This window comes from Lissotriton helveticus, chromosome 5_1 (genome assembly GCF_964261635.1).
Source record: "Lissotriton helveticus chromosome 5_1, aLisHel1.1, whole genome shotgun sequence".
In the NCBI taxonomy this organism is placed as follows: Eukaryota; Metazoa; Chordata; class Amphibia; order Caudata; family Salamandridae; genus Lissotriton; species Lissotriton helveticus.
This window is the reverse complement of record NC_136065.1, coordinates 1241385741-1241407262: the sequence shown is the minus strand read 5'-3', so window position 1 is coordinate 1241407262 and position 21522 is coordinate 1241385741. Positions and strand designations below refer to the sequence as shown.

Sequence of the window (21522 nt, the reverse complement as noted above, 5' to 3'; positions counted from 1 at the left end):
CTGTTTAGGATGTAAGGTATTACTTCTCACGAAACAGACTGATTTTTGATAATGTTCTGAATGCAGCAGGGACCGTCTGAATCAATATAAAAAAAATTGCAGTGTTCCTAATGTTGTATATGAGATTTGCCTTCAACTAGTAATTACCATTGGATCATTGTGTGCTGTCTCACTCTTAATGCCTGTTTAAAAAGAGTGCTCTTTATGCTGGACCCAAGTATGTTGCTATTTAAACACCACCAGCGATCAATGCACGCTTCCACCACACGCACACAGAACCAGACATCAGTGCACGCTTTCACCAGGCGCACACACACACCACCAACCGTCAGTGCACACTTTCACCCGGCACACCCCATCGGCCGTCAGTGCACGCTTTCACCAGGCACACACACCACCAGTCGTCAGTACACACTTCCGCCAGGCACACACGCCACCAGCTGGCAGTGCACACTTCCACTAGGCACACACACCACCAGCCATCAGTGCACATTTTTTACAGGCACACACACACCACCAGCCATCAGTGCACGCATCAATTGTTAACACATCCACAATTAACTATTGTAGCAATCGCAGTGTGACCGGGTCTGGGACGGCAGGGGAAGGAACAGAGTCAGTAGGCTGGAAAAGTGCTTTTAGAGAGGGTTTTATTTTTAAGTATGCTTTCTTCCTGCGATTGGACAGTCTTATGCGTGCTATCTCATCAGGCTCCGTTCTGACGCCTCTAGGGAAACACGGGAGTTCCAGGGTGTTGCGGCGTTGTCCTGGGGGTGTAGCAGCCAGAATGGTGACGTCACAGCGACCTCCAGGCGAAGTCCGTGGTAGGCACCGACCAAAAGGAAAGGAACAGAAAACAAGGTATAAGGGGAGCGTCCAGTAGATTCTGCTTAGGGACCGGGAGTGAGGGAAACCTGGTGATCAGTGTATCCACAAGGCGGTAGTGACGTAGTGCTCGTGAGGTAGGGGGACAGGGGGTCGTCTAGGCGGTATATACACAGTGGATTTAACCACTCCAACCCGCCCACCCCGCAACTTTGCCCCGTACCTTTGTAAGCCACGCCCCTCCCGTGGGAGCGTGGCGGGGCGCTTCGCGGAACCGTGGGCCTCCTGGCTTGTCGACTTCAGCTGGGTTGTTCGTGCTCTGCTCCGTACTCGGTCTCCACTCCTCCTCGCACTCGTCCTCCAGGGGAAGGTCTTCCGGCGTCTTCCGAGTTCTTCCTGCTTTTGCTGTGTCGATGGGCGGAGTCTCGTCGTCGACGCTATCAGTCTTAAAGGTACAGTGCTCAGGTCCAACCTCGCATCCCCAAGGGTAACCAGAGTCCGGGTCTGGCCACTCCTCTGCCGGTATGTATGACGGCTGCAGCGGGGGAAGAGAAAAGGGCGAGATAGGGACAGCTGACCACCAGTCTCTATACACGGGTTCTTTATCCAGTACTGCACATGGGTGACCCGCCGCCCCGTCACACGCAGTATGGCACACTTTACTTTTAAACATGTCAGTGCACGCTTTTCCACCATGCACACACACCACCAGCCATCAGTGCACACTTTCAACAGGCACACACACACCACTAGCCATCAGTACATGCTTTCATCAGGCATACACATCACCGGCCGTCAGTACACACTTTCAACAGGCACAGACACCATAAGTCATCAGTGCACGCTTTCACCAGGCACAAACACCACCAGCCGTCAGTGCACGCTTTCACCGGGCACAAACACCACCAGCCGCCAGTGCACCCTTTCACCAGGCACAAACACCACCAGCCGTCAGTGCACACTTTCACCAGGCACAGACACCATAAGTTGTTCGTGCACGCTTTCACCGGGCACAAACACCACCATCCATCAGTGCACGCTTTCACCGGGCACAAACACCACCAGCCAATACAGAGTTTGCAAAAAAATTCATGCAACACATTGTCATATACAATGCCAATAACTCAAACTTGAATGATGCGAGACCTATTGCATTGCAAGTGCTTGTTGTTTTTAATGGTTTCCTGCCTGTGACTGTCCCAGCACTGCCTGCGGTGGAATTTAGGTTTCCTGCACCTGGCTGGGAGAGCTTGTTGTCATGGCAACATGCCACACAGGGATACATTATTTCTTGTTCTCTGTCAGCCCCGCCCGCCCGGCCTCTCTGAGACTCCCAGCGCGAGCGGGGCTGCTTCATTGTGTGTGTGTGTTGGGCTATTACCTTGTGCACCCGTGCCTGCAGGGACCCCAGGAACAGCTGGATGGGACACTTTAAATTACTGCCAGCCTGCCCTGCACGTCGTGTTTTAAGATCCCGGACATGGAGGAGAGTCAGCGTTGGCTTCTTGAGCTCTCTTCGCTCCGACACTGCTAATCTGTTGATTATAATCTGTTTTCCAGTTTTGGGGCACAGGTATTCCAGGAACTCTTCCAAGTTCCAAGAAGGCGGTCGTACAGAGGTCGACATACTGTGTTCGCAAACACATTTTCTGCTGTACATTAATCGAGTCTCTTCCCATAGGGGGGTGGCCAATGTAATTATGGGAAAGGCTTAAAACACTAACGCTAAAATTCTGTGCTGAGTATTTTGCTGCTTCTGTCCATTCATCCAGAAATATAAGGCAACAGGTAACATCACACGCACAAATTAGCAACAACTATGACTTTGTTGTATATAATATTTAAAATGGTTCAGTATTTGTGCGATATTGTGTAAGGCTAGAGCTATCGACTTTCGTGCCTGAGAAAGCAGGTTCGAGCTTGACATCCAATCAACATCCTTTGATTCAAAAAATGAACACGTCCTTGTGTAATGTAACTGTTGTTTGTGTTGTATAAAACTGAAAAACAAGTTTCCTTGAAGTTACATCAAGAGCAATGACGGGTGCTACTGTTGCAGAGTTAATGTTTTTTTCCCCCACCCTGAGGATAAAAATGGAGAGCCCGGTGGGGACCAGACCCGGGCCACTTAAATCCCTGTGTTTGTGGGACAAACTGCTTACATTCACAATGCACGTATCCTGGTAAAGACAACACCTTCAACGTCTTCAGGCATACACTAAGTTAATATATTCAACACCCACCTCCAGAGTATGACTAGGGCCTCCTATATAAGCCCCGTTCCCGGTATGTAGAGGTACCCGGCAGGGATGCCCAATCTCCCAGTTACTCTTTGCCATAGCGATGGAACCTTTGGGGATCCACCTTCGCAACGCAGGTGAGAGCTGGGGCATCCCAATTGCTGACTCCATCCACCTGGTATCAATGTACGCGGATGATGTGCTCATCTATGTCCGCGACATTACAGCAGACCTTTCTCCTATACTGCACATACTACAGGACTTTGAGGCAGTAGCGGGACTCAAAGTGAATTGGTCCAAATCAATCATATACCCCCTAGTGCAAGAATTACCCCCAGGTCCAATAAGACTGAGTGACGTCAATATCTCCTGGAGCCCCCAGGCGTTCGACACCTGGGAGTCCGGCTCTATCACACGCCACAGGATATCTACGAGAACAACTATCGCAGAGCAATGGCCGGCATTAGATCCTCCATACATTCTTGGAAAGATCTCCCCTTGGCTGTCACAGGAAGAATAGCAGTCACCAAGATGATCCTCATTCTGGGGTTACTATACTATTTCTCTAACCTTCCGGTGGTGCCCCGTGCTCCTTCTTTAGCGAACTTGACACCCTCCTTGGGACCCTCATATGGGGATCGGGACGCAGGCGTATTGCCCTCGCCAAGCTACAGTTACCCCTTGATCAGGGGGGACTGGCTGCCCCGTCCTTTGAGGCATACTTTCTGCAGTGGGTGTCACACTGGACAGCGGACCGGGCGCTGGGGGAATTGCACACAACAGCTGGGCAAGTCCAGATCCCATTCATAGACCGATTGCTACTGCCAAGGGCGGCGCCACCTCCGACCAGGCCGCTTCAGGTAACAGTGGCACACGCCTGTCTGACACGCATACACAGAATGAAGCGTATGGCGCCCATGTACTCCCCTCTCCTGCCGCTGGTGGGGCACTCAAAGGTCGAGCACACTATACGGAGCACATATGGACAGAATACTCACTGACGGACGCAGGCAGACTGTACCTCAACGGACAGCTGCAATCCTTCGCGACACTTATGGACTTAGTGGACCTCCCCAGAGGACAATTCCTTCTACACAGACAGCTGCTTGCAGACTGCCGCAAGTTGTGGCAAACGATCGACACTGAACCCCCCACACACCCGGTAATTCATGTACTATTGCAGATGGGCCCAGGGCGCTACCTAGTCACTTGGATATATAGAGCCACACAGAGCCTTAAGCCACCCAGTCTTGCACCCCTTCAGGAGAAATGGGAAACAGAGTTTCGCAGACCACTTCATGTCAAGGAATGGACTCACGCCCTCAAATTCCCCAAAAAAGTGTCCCACAACTATCGGTTTAAAAACAATTGTACATTTTGCATCGGGCATACCTCACCCCTGAAAAACTACAGCAGTATTTCCCAGATAGCTCCTTCACATGTCCCAGATGCCCAGAACCCAGTGTCTCTTTCCAACACATGCTTTGGGATTGTCCAACGCTTCGACCTTATTGGGACACTATTCACACCACCCTCCGGACAGTAACGGGACTCCCAGACCAGCACACATGGGAGGCTAGCGCTCTTGGCATTTGCAAACGTCGCAAGACTATGAAGGTGGAGATGCGCTTTGCGTCCTTAGTGCTTCTACTGGCTAAGCGGTGCATTACTATGCACTGAAAAGCACCGGGGCGTCCCCCTCTAGCGGCATAGGTGGGAGCGGTCAAGAAGTGGTGCGCCGCAGAAGAAGAGGTACTCCGCGCGGAGGAAGTTAGGGGAGCCTGTAAGCACCCTATCTCTATGCCGTGGGCCATGTTACTCCACTCCTTTGTGCAGGAAACATCGACGGCGCCAGGGTCCCAGGCTAACCGTTCCCCAGTGGCACACACGACACCTATTGCAACGCAATCTGAATCTTAAAGGGGTTAGGTGCTCGACAGGTGACAGCGGACGGCTATGAGTGAGCCAAAGATGCATTACCTAATGCGCGACTCTCCATCCCCCCCACCTACGGGTGCCTAACTAGGCACCATGCCAGGCTGCCTTACACAGGCGGCCACCACCAAATGGAGCAATGTACGACACAGTGTATCCTAGTTCAATTTCCCACGTTCGTTCCAGTTTCTGTCATTTCTGGCACATAACAACCCCATCACATAGGGATAACCACAAGAGTGCACACCACATCCCAGCATAACACACAGGCCACCTTACATGAATGCTGATACTGCCTCGCAATTCGTTCCACTGTAACACCACTAAATTGGGACTACAAGGGAGCCCATATGACACAATGTTATCCAACCTCATGTAAGGATGTAAAATGAATGTGATACATCTTCTTGTGTTACTGTCACTGATATAGATGTATTGTATTTAATAAAAGAAAATGCCAATAAAAATGATTGTTTTTAAAAAAACACACAACACCTTCAAAGTTTGAGTCTACTTCGTGTCCCAGCTATGAGTCCGCTGATATTAATTGTTATACTAGCGTCGCTAACTCCGGGGCCAGCAACAAGTGATAAACTTCCAAAAGTTTACAAGGACCTAAACCTCGATCGGATATTAGGGTTCCAGTTCTTCAAAGGTAACTTCAAACTCTTTGTATGCTTTGACTAAAACGTTTTGTTTTAATACTTCTTTTTATTTGAGGGTGAAGTGGGGTTGTGGTTCACCAATCCTCTATATTCTCACACGGCTAGGAGTGACAAATTATACTCGAGTAACCGGGGCAACCTGAGTCTTTCAGCCTGTGTAGTGTTCTTTTGCAGCCAGCTTTTTAAAGACCAGCCGTCACAGAGCACAAGCGTGCTTCAAAAATAATTGTAGGTTTTGCTGCTGGAACATCTTAAACATGAGGGGAAACTGTAGCAATTGTTTCTTTGTTTGTTTTGTGATTGGCCAGGCTAAACATTGTGGAAAAAACAAACGTACGGCTCCATTGCTTAATAAGTGTTGTCAAAGCTGATAGTTCGTGCTTCTTCATTGATTGGCCAGTTTGGCATAGGTGAGTAGGTGGATGCCAGAATAAGTCAATGGTTTGTAGAGTGGATGAATGCATGGATGGGGCAGGGACATCTCAAGGTTTTTGGGGTTCCTTGGCCAAAACGTATTTTAGGGGTCCCGATTCGGATCATCCCTTTCATATACTCTTTGGCCAGGTCACTGACAGTGCAGGCAGACTCGTACACATTCTACATGTGTTTACATCTAATATTCAGGGGTACTGATGTGTGTTTTCAATATTTTACGTTATGAACTCCTTTCACAAAAAAACAATGACAACATTTTGATAAATATCTGACATGATTTGAACATGCTTCTGGCTTCTTTAGTCGCGCTCATTGTAGATGTTGTAATCATGTGTAGATATTGTTCGCCGTGTGGAAATAAAGGCCAGAGGTACTGATTGAAATGAAATACAGTCCCACGACTCCTTGACTGCATAGCTGTTACAAAACAGCAAACGAGGAAAAATGAAGATTATCCAGGGATTCTTTACAACCTAGTGTCAATGCCTTTTAGTTGTGTTGCTTTAAAAAAACACATAAATAAAAGGCATTATCATTTACAATGCCAATAGCTAAAAATCTCCCAATAGCGAGATCATTTCCTTGCAAATGCTTGTTTTTTCCATGCCTCCCAGAGTATCACTTCCAGTGCCAGTATTCGCCGACCTTTGGCACGCGATGTCACCAAGACTGTGAAATTAGGCCACCTCACCCGCATAGACAGCAATGCGTACCTCAGATCTGTCTATGCATATAGACTCTGGGAGGAATGATGTAACAGCCTGAAATAGAGCGAAGGGCTTCAATTCTAAATACTTTATTTCACACATACATACATTTTCTGTTTTTTGCATTTAAGACTGAAGCTGATGATTGTTAGAGACGAATGTGAAAAGAAAACTGAAAAAGCTGGTAGAACGTATGGAAAGCACTGACTAAAAGTACTATGGAGCATGAATGATGCAAGAATGTGTGAAAGAAAAAAGCTTTTGTACAACCTGAAAAGAAACATCACTCTACGTGTAACCCTTAACCAGCATCACCTATATCATACAATTGGTCACAGAATCTGCACAGCTCAAATGAAACATAGAACACATCTTTCTGTTTGAACTGAGACACCTATCTTAACCAATAACATGGGTTGTGCATTGGCAATAATCAATATCCCTTGAATGAACGTTCTAAATGTCAGTCCCACAATACCGACGCCTGGTAAGGCCGAAATACTGTTCCTTTCTAAGTGTGCTATTATGTGTGGATTTCATAATAGCGGACAGGCAACTAACACTGTCACTGCTAAACCTAAAAACGACATCTTAGCTCACACACATGAACAGCACTATCCTGTGTACTACTATTGCATGAACAGTTACTATGCTAATGATGCATTCTTTAGCTACCATTAGGGATATATCTGAAGCAAAACAGTACTTTAACTGCATGATATCTCCCCAGCTGTCACATCACATTTGCAGCATTACAGGAAATGTTCTGTTCAGTATTTACTCACTCCATGATCGTTGCACTTGGCTGCCACGTTACAGTCGTAGCCCAGTTTACTGCTGTTAACACATGCGTAGTCCACACATGCCTGCAAGAAAAGGAGTGAAAAATCATCACTGCACTGAGTTTGGTCAGGAGAAAGAATGCATTTATGATGGATGAAACACGTCTAGCCAGATGAGTAGTGAGAACGTCCTAGGATGCTTTCTCAAATAACTAGCCTATGGTTTCTAACATGAAAGCTGAACTGAGCTGATATGCACACGTTTTATTTCGAATAACTCATCATTGATGTGATTTTGAAAATATTAGTAAAAGGAGATAAAATAAGACCCTTTCGCATGTACTGTTATTCATATGAACTTATAAGAAATTATCTGGGAGAGAACTAATCAAAAGATATGGAGCCGGTTGGGGTGTTCGATTCTAATATCGAAATGTTAATGCCGACCTGAACTATAGTGTCTCCAGACTATCCACTAAAACAAAATATTGTCAAGGTAAGAATAGACTGATAAATGCATGGTTTGAATTATAATGAACGATTCTGGTTTGATCACTTGAACGCATCTCTAGGCCTCTTATCTGTCAATTAAGCATTATTTAAATGAGCCGGAAAGGAACTGAAAATGGAGGCTTTTTTGGGACACACGAAAAAGGCTTCCTTCAGCTTTTACAGACAGATACGTATAAACCTTATGTTCTTTCATTCCACGTCTAGCTTGATGATATATACATGCAATGCCAAGGTACATAGATGTGGTATTAAGAATATTGAATCGCATTTGCCTTTTTATAAATACCTTGAGAATGCAGTTGGAGTAGATATTCTACAGCTGAAACTGGGGCAGCTCGATGTACTGTAACTTGGTGTTGTGACATTCAACCTGCAGTGGGGGCTCACTAAGCACAGGGCCCTGATGAGCTCTTATTGTTTATGTATTTCTAAAGGAGTAGCATATAATGATTGTTAATTGGAATAGTATCAGGATGGCCACTATTGCTGAGTTGAATGAGGAAAAGGAAGTGGAGCCTGAAACCGACTCAGACTGAGGAGCCAAGCTTTTAGGGTCTTGCAAAGAATGGATGGTTTGAAGCTGGGATGTAAGAAGGTTGAAAAGTCTGGCTGGAAGAAAAATAAAGACTCACCCAACAGTGTGTGGTCTATGATAGTTATGTAATGTAAATGTGTTTTATATAGCGCACAATTACCCGGGGGTGTCTTAGCACTGGCGTTTTGGCATCAGAAAAACAAAACTGTAAAACGGGAGCAGGACACTAAACTTGACTAGATGATTCAGTAAAGAGCCAGGTCTTCAACTGCTTCCTAAACTGCAGCAGGATGGGTGGGGAGCGTAGAGTTAGTGGCAATGAAGTTCAGAATTTCCCCGCACAGAAGAAAACGTCCTTCCACCCCATCTTGCGTTATTCATTGTGGGGATAGTTACTATTCTAGCTGAACTGTTTCTTCGGTATCTGCTGGGAGTGAACCAATAAGAACTGTTTCGGAAAGTATGCTGGACCAGTCCGAGGAAGAGCTTTCTGGACCAGGCACAGTGCCTTGAAGATAATCCTCTTCTTGATGGGGATCCAGTGCCAACCAATCAATGACTGAGACATGGACACAAACTTGGGAATTTTTAGAAGCATTCTAGCGGCTGCATTCTGTAGAGATTTAATTTTTTTCTCTAGATGCTTATGGGTGCCCAAGTACAGGTGTGGAAGTGCATCTCTTCAGAAGAACAGCTGGGGCAAATTAGGGTTGATTAGCAGGTTTATTCAGGACATTCAAACTGGTGCCTGGCAACCTTCACCACATTCCAAAATATGTAAGTTGTGGCTGACAAGAAGGTCAAGAACACCACATAACCTCCCCCCTTGCAACCCAAACAATAAATAAAAACTTATGCAAAACCAGGTAAAACAAAAGAACATCGAAGACCTGAAAGAAACCAAGCATATCATACACAAAATAATGTACACAAAAAAAATTAAAGAAACGCAATCTTATAAGTGGAAAGGAATCCGTTTAGAACGACAAGGTCTAGATCCTCCTTCAGAAGATACCGGCCATTTATACTCTGAACAAGCAGATGTTTGACTAGTGGCAGAAGCAGAATCAAGAGGTGACGAAAGGTGATATTTCGCCACCCTGCCAAGTTTCCAAATGCTATGATCACTAGTCTTTATGGCATTTTTGAACACCTTGATAACCTGAAACGCTGACTGAATTTAGAACCTCCACAAGTTTTCCTGGGAGATTTAATCTTGACCCAGCCACCAACATTAATTACTGTATTCTTCACTGCCTTTCTTACATCATACCGGACATACATATATATATATATATATATATATATATATATATATATATATATATATATATATATATATAGTTAGGATTTTTTCTCTATGGGTTTTTTGAAAATTCTATGTCTAATAACTTTGGCGTTTGTGGACGGAATTGGCTGAAATTTTCTGGAAAATGGCACATTTTGTTTCTGAGCAGCCCTTGAAAATTTGGGGGGGGGGTTCGTCCAGTGGGGGCCGAGAAAAAAGGGGGGTCCCAAAACGTGTTTTTAACATTGAGTTTTCCATAGGGCGGTTGGCCTCACTTTTAGCCCGAACGGCTGAATGGATTTGCACGAAACTTGGCAAAATTGTAGGGACTGGTAGCCCGATGTGCCTTTTGTAGGTCTCAATATATGTGCTCCAGTGGATTTTGAGAAATTAACGTTTAAAAAAAGATATATATCTGTAACAGCGGACCGGGCAGCGCACTGGTTCGCGGACTTTTCGCGCAACGGAGCTTTGTGAAGCGAAGCTGATTGGTTCTCCGGCGTCTGTCAACATTCCAAACAGTCCGTAGCGGCCGCCATCTTGTCTCTCGGTAGGATCGAGAGACAAGAGGAGGTCAAAACAAAGGGGGAAATAACTATAAGGGGGCATAGTAGATCCTCGCTGACCCCCTAGGTTTGATGTGGAGGTTTTAAAAGGGCCCCGCGGGGCAAAAAAAAAAAATAATAATAATAATTGAACGGCTGAATGGATTTGCACGAAACTTGGCAAAATATTAGGGACTGGTAGCCCGATGTGCCTTTGCTAGGTCTCAATATATGTGCTCCAGTGGATTTTGAGAAATTAACGTTCAAAAAAAGATATATATCTGTAACAGCGCTCCGCTTCGCGTAACCGAGGTTTGCGAAGCTGATTGGTCATTCTGTCACTGGGCTATAGTTGGGCTACATCTGGCTGATATTTGGGCTACATTTGTTTTTTTGTGTGTCTGGCGGCCATCTTTGGGCTACATTGGGCTACATTGGGCTTCATTGGGCTACATTCGGCTAATTAGCAAATAGCTCATCGCAAACTAGGAATGGTAAAGAATCGCTATTTATTCCTTAAAGTTCGCTATTTAGGAAATGCAAATAACTTTGATGATACATATGGCGGTTCATCTCTAACAAGATAAGAAGCATAGGGATACATTTATGATGACTGGCGCATCACCAGGGATGTGTTAGTCATTCTGTGCCGCTGTTCCGTCACCTATGGTGTGCTGCATTTACAATGCGGCGCATCATGGGGCAAAAACAGCACAGATGCGTGATGTATCTGTGCCGTAAAGGTGGCGCATTGCTGGAGTTGTATCGCAAGTGTGATGAAGCTCCAGCAAGGGTCGGGGGTGCCCCTGTCGCAGGGTTTCTGTTCTCACACAGAACTGTGGACAGAGGATTGGAACCTCGGCGAATGCATTGCTGGAGTTGTATCGCAAGTGTGATGAAGCTCCAGCAAGGGTCGGGGGTGCCCCTGTCGCAGGGTTTCTGTTCTCACACAGAACTGTGGACAGAGGATTGGAACCTCGGCGAATTAGGGTGTCCCAAAACTCACGTTAGTAATCAAAAACTATTTAGCAAGCTAGGTACAGTGTCACATTGGATATAACAAACTCTCAATGTTTAGACAATCCAGAATATGAACTTATAGTACCTCAGGATACGTGGAACTCATGAACAGTCGGTCGTTATAGATTTCTTAGAAACCAGAACATGGAGTTAAGAAGAACAGATGTGTATTTGAAATGTTTATTTACTAATGCCGTCCTCTCAGGCGTAGTACCTTAGATAATAAAAGTACACATATTATCAGTAGCAAAATTACCAGCATAGTTACTAGTACATAAAAAGTGAATGGTGATAGTATGTTAACATGCTGTAAATGAATAAGAGTTAGCAACACTTATAAGCAGCCGCGGGCCGTGGAGGGAGTTACGGTGAGGCAGGGAGGCGGGGAGGGGGAGAAGCAGGGTGGAGAATACAAGTACACATATTATCAGTAGCAAAATTACCAGCATAGTTACTAGTACATAAAAAGCGAATGGTGACAGTATGTTAACATGCTGTAAATGAATAAGAGTTAGCAACACTTATAAGCAGCCGCGGGCCGTGGAGGGAGTTACGGTGGGGCAGGGAGGCGGGGAGGGGGAGGGGCAAGGTAGAGAGGGCTCCACCCTGCTTCTCCCCCTCCCCGCCTCCCTGCCCCATCGTAACTCCCTCCACGGCCCGCGGCTGCTTATATCTCACCCTCCCTAATACACATATTATATCATTTGCTAAGAAGGTCTCTTTGTGTTGGTTTAGGGCGTGCCCATACTTTAGTGTCTTAGATTTGAAGGAATCACATCAGCATACACCAGCTCTCTCTTCATGTGAACCGCATCAACTGTTGTGTATGTGTGTTCGGCAAAGCAATATAAAACCCGCCTCATGCCCAGAATTGGCAGAAGTTGCACTTATGTTATGAGTATGAAGTCGTGGAGATCAGACCTCATAACAATTCTGTATCGTGTTGTTCTTGAAACTTTAGCACTCGCTGTACAGATATAGTTTAACAAGTAAAGCAGATAGTAGACCAATAACATATTATTCTCATGTAAACCACGATGAACTACTAGGTGGAAAGCTAAAGCAACAACTAAGTGTCGTGTGCAGAAGTTGCAAAAAAGGAAAAATGGCGTTTAAACCGGTAATGAGCCCATGCTAACTTAACACGGTGTAAAGATATCCAGGACCTAGATGACACCTCCTCATGATCCGGAAACGAACTGAATAAGATAATAGAAGTGCCATCTCATGAGAGCAGATTGCAAGTTTATATGTGGACGGTCCGCAAGGTAAAGCATTAAAAACTAGGAAAATTTAATGCTAAAGAAAAATAAAACAGCCAAGTACTTTATCGAGTCTTAAGCCAATAGGCAAGGTAAATAATAAAAACTTGACAAATAAGTCAATGAATTGTCAATGAAATGCTAGTACTCAGCATATCAAACATGAAAAAGGTCTATGACATAACTGTGTATGCAAAATAAGCTGCAACAGCCTCCAATAGGAAGTCACCGTCTTCATCCGAAAACAGTTCAGCCATCCAATTTAAAAGCGGAAAAGAACATACGTGCTCTCCCAGCACCGGATCCTCTATCACCATCAGAGGACAGCTCGGTGGGTTTTCAAGAAAGCTCTGTTCCAAGAAAGACTGTGCTGCCGCCAGTAAATTCCAGGGACCAAGTAGTCCATGCATCAATGCCACAGCCATAATCCTTTCGCCAGGACAAACCAACTCGTGAGTAATGATAGGAGTCATCAGCTGATTAAAGTCGACGTCAGGAGAAACCGGTCCGCAGAGACACAAATCAATGGCCCAATCGAAATCACAGGTCAGGCAGTGAAATACAGGCTGGACACAGGTGAAGTAGGAGAACCGAAAAGATAATCCATATGCCGTGCTTAATATCGCCAACGGCATTGTGCCATAATATTCTAGCATGCGATTGCGGAACAGTGTCAACAGCTGCAGGGTCGGAGGTTGCATAGGAGGGACATCCATATTTAAAAATGTAAAAAAGCACAAGAGCGTCCGCTGGTAATGCAAGTAAAAATGCCAATCCACGAACCAGAGTGCAGAAAATACAATGAAAGGAAGCAGGGATGACTCCAAAGATTTTCTCAAATGAAGTCACGAGACCACTGGTAACAACTTTAAAAAAGTGTGCCAGGGATTTTGTGGAGGATGCGTTAAAGATAGTCGGAAACATGTTGCTGAAATTGAAAGGCAAACCTGTGTACGGGTGTTCGCTATGTGAAGTACGAAAGTTTCACGGGCCGAACTCAAGGCCACCTCTCTCTGAGACAAAAGAGCTCTTATTCTTGCCATGCCGTTGAAACGTGTCCCAAGGTTGGTATTTGTGGCCAGATTGAAAACTCCCTATGTTCATGTGTGGGAGGAAATAGAACATTTCTGCAGCAAATAACCCGTTCACTTACTGTTACGATAAAAGGAATACTTTTAATTAACTCAGAACAATCTTCATTATTGAGCATCAAATAACTACCATTTTCCAACAACTTGAACGTGGGGATGATAGCAGGAACTGGCGTGCCTTGCAACACGCAAGCCATATTTGGTCGGTGTTTGTTGCATGAATCGTGTAACTGTATGTGCCTACACATTAGTGAATGATCTGGCGTCTCAGTGCATTCCTCTCCATTCAGATAAACTTCTTGATCATCTTTGAAACATCTGTATGTGTATGGAAGCGACCAGACCTCATGAAGAAAAGCACTACCTAAAGGTTCATAACGACCTATTGGTATATATTTCATACAATTTGAAAACTTATATAAAGCAAAAGGCAGCGTTATTAAACCGTGGATAAGGCATGTTGCCAAAAAACCCGCAATCCTCTGCTGATGATGTCACTGAGCATGTCATGAATGATGTAATATGTGACATCATCAGCAGTGGATTACGGGTAATGGTATCTCTAGTTTACTCCCCTATAGCTGTCTTTCTTTTAACATAAGTGTGTGTTTCCTTCCCTTATACTTACTGTTTTTGGTTCGCTTCCAGTTCGCGTACCAGCGAGCGAACTAGGAAGCGAACTAAGAGAAATAGAGGTTGGCACAGTTCCAAATATTGTACCAATTTTTTAATAACGGGGAGGTAGTTCTGAAAAGAACTTTTTTTTTTATTTTTCTGAACATTTTTTTACTGTTTTTGAATTTTTCGGAACAGTTTTATATTTTTTTGGGTTTTTCTTGGAGGGGGCAATGAAAACGATTCATTGTAAAGGGCTCAACAGGAGCAACAAAACAAAAAAAAGAAGTATTTATTATTTTGGGCGTTTCGGACAAACTTGCATATGATAGTCAATAGCTCTGTTGATCAGAGTGATGCTTTTTTCTCCGTAGGAAATGAATCCATCGCAAAATGCGCAGGTGTGTTTTACATCACCAAATCTCATTTGTATATTTGGCACCATCTCCCTGCCCTCTGGTCCCGTTACTTCCGGTACAACAGATCTTCTGGCCATAATAGGGAGATTATCTAGGTCGTTCCGAAACTGTGCAGCACTGTAGTTGTTAGGATGCCACCTAGTCATATGGCGATGCATTGTGTAGTTTCCGAAACTGTATTTTTTGTCGGTCCCTCTGGACAGTCTATCTTGACATATAAGGCAAGTTACGTATCTTGCATTTACTTTTTTCTGACCTTTGGGAATTTTAAAAAATTGCCAAATGAAGTTTTCTTTCCGGTGAGACGTCCTGGGCTGCTCAGGCAAAAACTGCCTCTCTTCGTGCTCGTCCTCCTGTTCCTCTTCTTCTTCTTCTTGTTGAATTACAACTTGAGCAGGTGGTCCACTCTTCCTTGGATGTGGTGGAGGTGGTGGGGAAGCACCAGCTGAAGCTACTAAAGAAGCCATTGCTCAGTGATCACAAAGGGTCTTTCTCTCACAATGATGAAAGTCAGAGTGAGGAAAGAAGGAGGGATTTTCATCATTTGGGAAAAACAAGAGTTCTCAACCAATCAAAAGTGTTCATTTTAGATTATATGACCTAGTCTTACATCATTAGGAAACCAAAAGTTAAATGAACCAATGAAAAGTGTTATTACCAAGTCACATGACTTGCTGTGTTTACGTTAAGCGCTTTGCAGGGCCTCCCGGTTTGCTTCCAGAAACCTGCGCTTTGCGACTCGCTTCGCGTACCAGTTCGCTAACGTAGCACGTCATATGACGTATCACGCGACAACGTGAAATGTCATGCGGACGGGAGGCGTCACGATGTTGTTTTCTAACGCGGCACTTGCGGTAAAGAAACGTTTACCGGCTCGCGGTCTATTTCGCGGCATCAAGGTCAGCTAACGGGAAGCTTCCCGATTCGCGAAGCGGGAACGAAGAAAAAAAAATATTTAAAAAAAAAATTATTCATAAACATATAAAATATATTTTTGGATTTAAAGAAGAATACATTTTACAGCTACAGATATTAGCTGTTAAAAAACCAATGAAATTCACAGAAAAAACCATAGGTTATAGACCATATATAGTTAGGAATTAGCATTTACAAAACCTTGAAAATTCACTGAAAAAACCATAGGTTATAGACCATATATAGTTAGGAATTAGCATTTAGAAAACCTTATTTTACTCACACAAAACCATTGAAATTCCATATATAGTTAGTTGCACTAACTATATATCGCGCACCCGCAATCCACTGCTGATGATGTCACATATTACATCATTCATGACATGGTCAGTGACATCACTGATGACATCACTGATGACATCTCAAATGACATCACTGATGACAACATCCAGTGACTGTATGTTTCTGTAAAGTTAAAATATGTCTTAGATATTGAAGAATGAGTGGATGTATAAGTGTCTGGATGAAGGATTTAGTAGGTGCGTGACTGACTGTATGAGTGAGTGATTAAATGTGTCTCACTGAATGCATGGGTTAGTGACTAAACTGTCTTAATTTGTGCATCATTATGTCTGTTGTGATGTAAACTGCTGCATGTGTTGATCATTAGCTATACGAGAGGCTATATGTGTTATTAATTGGTTGCCCAAGTATTTCTATGGGAGATTGAGTTTGTGTGGGGGTGGCTGGGAGGTGTGTGACTCTGTGCATAGATGTGTGAGCAGTTGATTCACTAGGTGTATGAGTTCAAGAGTGCATGTGGAAAAAGCTACATGGGCGGTTGACTGTGTGCATGAGTGTATTGATGAGTGAATGGATATCTCAATGCTACATGTCATAGTAAGTACATATGTAAAACACAGTACATGTGAGAGTTGGCATATATAAATAACTGTGCATGAGAGCCACTGAATGTGTGAGTGGCTGTATGGATCATTGTGAACTTGTATCAGGGATTGTATAAGAGAGTAAATATGTGTTAGTATATGTTTGAATAAGTAAGGTGTGTATAACTGTATAGTTGAGGAAATGGAGGTGAGATTGTTTCTTTGCATGACTGACTAGGTGTGTGAGTAACTCCATGGATGAGTGACAGTGTGTGAGTGTCTGTATACACTGAGTGTATCTAAGGTTATATTAGAGTCTGAAGAGGTTTATCGTATTAGCACAAGAATGATGTCAAATGAGATGTCATCAGTGATGTCATCAGTGATGTCATTTGAGATGTCATCAGTGATGTCATCAGTGATGTCACTGACCATGTCATGAATGATGTAATATGTGACATCATCAGCAGTGGATTGCGGGTGCGCGATATATAGTTAGTGCAACTAACTATATATGGAATTTCAATGGTTTTGTGTGAGTAAAATAAGGTTTTCTAAATGCTAATTCCTAACTATATATGGTCTATAACCTATGGTTTTTTCAGTGAATATATATATATATATCTCTCTCTCTCTCTCTCTCTCGAAGAAGAAGAAGAAGAAGAAGAAGAAGAAGAAGAATGAGGAGTGACACGATACTCCCTGACCTTTCTCCTCACAGCTACCTCCCAACAACCACCACCGGACCTGGCTTGTTGCATTGCCTCCTTAAGGACTTTGATAAACCTTTCCACAAAACCATTGCTTTGGGGATGGTACAGGGCAGCCTTCTTCTGCTTGATCCCCCTTGAGATCAGAAAATCTTCCATGACAGCTGAGGTGAACTGAACGCCATTATCGGACAAGAGAGTTTGTGGGAAACCTTCAAGTTCAAATAGTTCTTCTAAAAAGTCGATCACAACAGCATATTCCACAGAATTCACCACTTTCATCTCAGGCCACCTAGAACACGAGTCCATGCACGCAATAAAATAATGATCTTGAGACCTCAGCTTGACCAGACCCAAAATGTCTATCGAAATATCAGACCAGGGACCAGCAGCCTGATCTAATGACCTTGGGTTGTGTCCTACATTTGAGTATCCTGTCACAACCTGCACACTCAGCACACTCTCGAACGAGTCTTTCAACACACACATCCATGGCAGGCCACCATTACGCCTCCCTGATCCTTTCCTTTGTCTTTGCAATGCCCATTTGTGAGGAATGAGGACTTTTGACAAACTTTTCCCTGGCATAATAAGTTTACTACCACGCATGAGAAGTTCTTCCACAACAGCTAAATCCTCCTTGACATGCCAAAACCCTCTGAGCGCCTCATCTCAATCTTTCTTCTCACACCAAACTCCTTTCACCATGGCAATGACTTATTGTAAAACCTCATCACCCACAAGGTGTTCCCTCCATTTGCTTTCAGAAATCACACCTTCACTAATCAAACACACATTGACTTCTTCCTCTAATTCCTCCCCACCAAACCATTCAGCATCATCCACCATGTCATCATCACCACACCTAAGTCTCGAAAGACAGTCAGCCAGAACATATTTAGAACCTGGCAAGTGAGACAAGTCAAAGTCAAACTCTGGTAGGGCAACCACCCATTTATGTATGTGGTGTGAACCAAATCTATGCCCTTCTTTTAAAAAAAATGTTTTATTGAACAGAGCAATAGGTAGCCGATGGTACAAAACATATTTCACTTAAAATTTCAATGTCAATACATTTCAATACATTTCTAAAAAACCTTTGGGTATCAAACAAGGGATAAAAAGAAGATAAGAGGGGGCGAGATTCATCGAGATAATAAAAAATAGCCAATGTCATCATTAGGACTTTCAAGAAATTTTGTGCACAATCCACAATTTATAAAGTGCAACTGCAAAGTGCAAAACTACAATAAAGTGCTCCTGCAAAGTGCAAAAGGTACAATAAAGTGCTATCTTAAAAGTGCTAGTGCAAGCTAGTGCAAATCAGCAAAAGATGCTAATAAAGTGCAAATGTCCTAAAAAAACCTTGTTGCATTCATAGATGAAACGGCTGTTATTAATGAAAAAACTTTTATTATCTAATCTCGATTTTCTTTTCGAATCATTCTCCCTTCAGTTGTTCTAGATTCCCAAAATATTTCCAATTCTTTTCAAATCTCCCGATGGCTCCCACTCTGCCAGCATAGGCTTTTTCAAAAAGACAGGTTCTCCTCATTTTGCTAAACCATTTTAATTGTGATGGGATCTCACTGGATTTCCAGTTTTGAAGTAATAAAGGTCAAGCAACAGCACAAGATATAAATATAAATACTTCTTCAGCTTTATTAAACCTGCTCCTATCCTTACATATACCAAACAGGGCCGCTTCTACCACTGGCAGAAATGTTTTCCCAATGGCCTGTTCGATATCCCCAAATATCCCCTTCCAAAAAGATTCTAGCTGCGGACAAGCGAAGAAAATATGGTGCCATCCTCCCTGACCACTAGCCATACATCTAAATCACTTGTTCTCAACTTCAGGGTACATCCTCTCTAAAGCCTCTGGTGTATAATACGCTAACCAGCGAGATAGAAAGGACATCCTCTTATAATTGGCTGCGCATTGAGATTTATTTCCCAGCTGGCACAAAACCTCCCAATCCTTAGAAGAGAAAGTACACTGAGTCGAGAGGCTTATTTTGTCCAAATGTCTGTCTACTAGTGCGGTTTGACGAGAGCAATGAAGCAGCTTGTACCAATGTCCTATACCTTTATTTTTTCCTCCATAAAGAGCTGTTAACAAGACATTTGGGGAATTAAGCAGACCACTTATCTCTTTTCTGATGAAATAGACAATCTGTAAATATTCAAAAAACGTCGGTCACCTGGTATCATTCGTTCTAGCTAACACCTCCTGCCAGCTAATTACCCTGTTTTGGACTACCAGATGTCTCAACTCGTGGAACCCGCAAAGTTCCCAATTTATTATGTGGTTCAAACTTACTTGGAGACCTATTTGAATACATTCAATTAAACTTAAATAATGGGAGCCATCGGAACCATGTTTTTTAAAAAGGAGCGACAGTCTTAACGCATATTCTCTTAGCGTCTTGTATATTGACCTCTTTGGAAACTTTGCAGTTTTAAAAAAAATTGGAATTTGAGAACCTGCCTTTTGAAGCATCTTTTCAAGAAAAAAGTTATCTCTTGTCTGATTAACCCTCAGTAATCCTGCCACTATATCAAAAAATGCAGCTTCATAGTAGGTCTTCAAATGGGGTAGAGCCAAACCTCCTTGATCTACTGAGAGTTGTACCATGGGCAGTTTGACTCTCGAAGCTTTATTGCTCCAGATAAATCCTCTCAGCATTGTTTCCAGCTCTTTAAAGAAACCTAAATTAATTTTAATGGGAACATTGCTGAACAGAAATATTAGCAGGGGCAACACTGACATTTTAATCAATGATACCCTGCCTATTACTGATAGAGGAAGCAAAAGCCATTGATCTAGAAGGTTCCCAATTTTGTTCTTCATTCTAGTATAATTCAGGACAAAAAGTTTATCATATTCGCAAGTCACGAAGATACCTAAGTATCTGATTGGGTCGCATCTTGCAGCTTGGGCCTGTAAATAGGTAGGAAGAAAATGCAAATCGGTGTTCAAAGCAAGTACCTCGGTTTTTTTATCATTTATTTTATAGCCCCCTACCTTTTCATAGTCCTAGAGCTCTCTCATTAGGTTCTCGATATTTTCCTTTTTAGGTGTTAAATAAAGGATAATATCATCGGCAAACAGCTTTAGCTTTGACATACCGATGATGGGGGGCTGAATAACCACATTATCCCTCATCTTTACCACTAGAGGCTCAATAAAGAAAGTGAAGAGCAAAGGGGACAACGGGCAACCCTGCTTTGTTCCCCGATTGACCTTAATCTTCCCGGCCTGTTTTGCATTAATTATTACTTGAGCCGACGATCCCTCATATATATTATGTAACATCTCAATCATTAGGACCGGGAATCCAAATTGGCCGAGAGAATAAAACAGTACTGCCCAGTTGACCAAGTCGAACGCCTTTTCTGCGTCGACCATTAAGATACAAGCTGGAATCGAATTAATAATAAAATAGTCTAATGCCTGTATTAGGAACTCGGTGTTTGCTGCCATATAGCGTACTGCAATAAACCCCGTCTGATCATGGTGGATTACTTCCTGGGCTGCAAGTACAAATCTTTCCGCCCATATTTTCATAAGGATTTCATAATCCGAATTTAATAAGCTAATTGGCCTGTATGAATTCACGTTGTCTTGGTTTTTATCTTTTTTAACAAAACATATAATTGTGGATTCTTTAAAATCGACAGGGACATGCCCACCCAATCTAATATAATTAAATAGCTTTTTCAAGGGTACTACTAGTTCTTTAAAAAAAACTTGTAAAATTCAATTGGCTACCCGTCCTGACCGCAAGCCTTTGCCCCGGATGTTGCCTTTAAACATTCTTGTATTTCAGAAGTGCTTATTTCGAGCCCGATTAGGTTAACCCGATTTTATGAAATTCTGGGGATCTCTATATTTGCAAAATATTCATGGATCATTTCTTCCTCTACCTGATATTCCGTAGAGTAAATCTTTTCGAAATGGTCCAGGAAGATCCTTGAGATCTTGTCAGCCTCTACCTCCTCCAGTCCACTCTGAGGGTCTCGGATTTTCACTATCTTTGATGACTCCTGCCTCTTTCTCACAGAGTTAGCCAGTAATTTCCCCAACAGCTGACTGTCTTCGTAGACCTTTTGCTGGAAGGCTTTCGAGC

The 21522-nt window shown here is 43.4% G+C and overlaps 1 protein-coding gene across 1 annotated transcript in view; it reads right to left on the bottom strand.

Moving 5' to 3' along the window:
- LOC144755252 (disintegrin and metalloproteinase domain-containing protein 9-like) overlaps positions 1-21522 on the bottom strand; it is a 929123-nt gene that overhangs the window by 123489 nt on the left and 784112 nt on the right. Inside the window, exon 17 of the mRNA XM_078643994.1 lies at positions 7593-7673. Coding sequence (XP_078500120.1) covers positions 7593-7673 — 81 coding nt within the window. The remainder of the gene's footprint in view (positions 1-7592; positions 7674-21522) is intronic.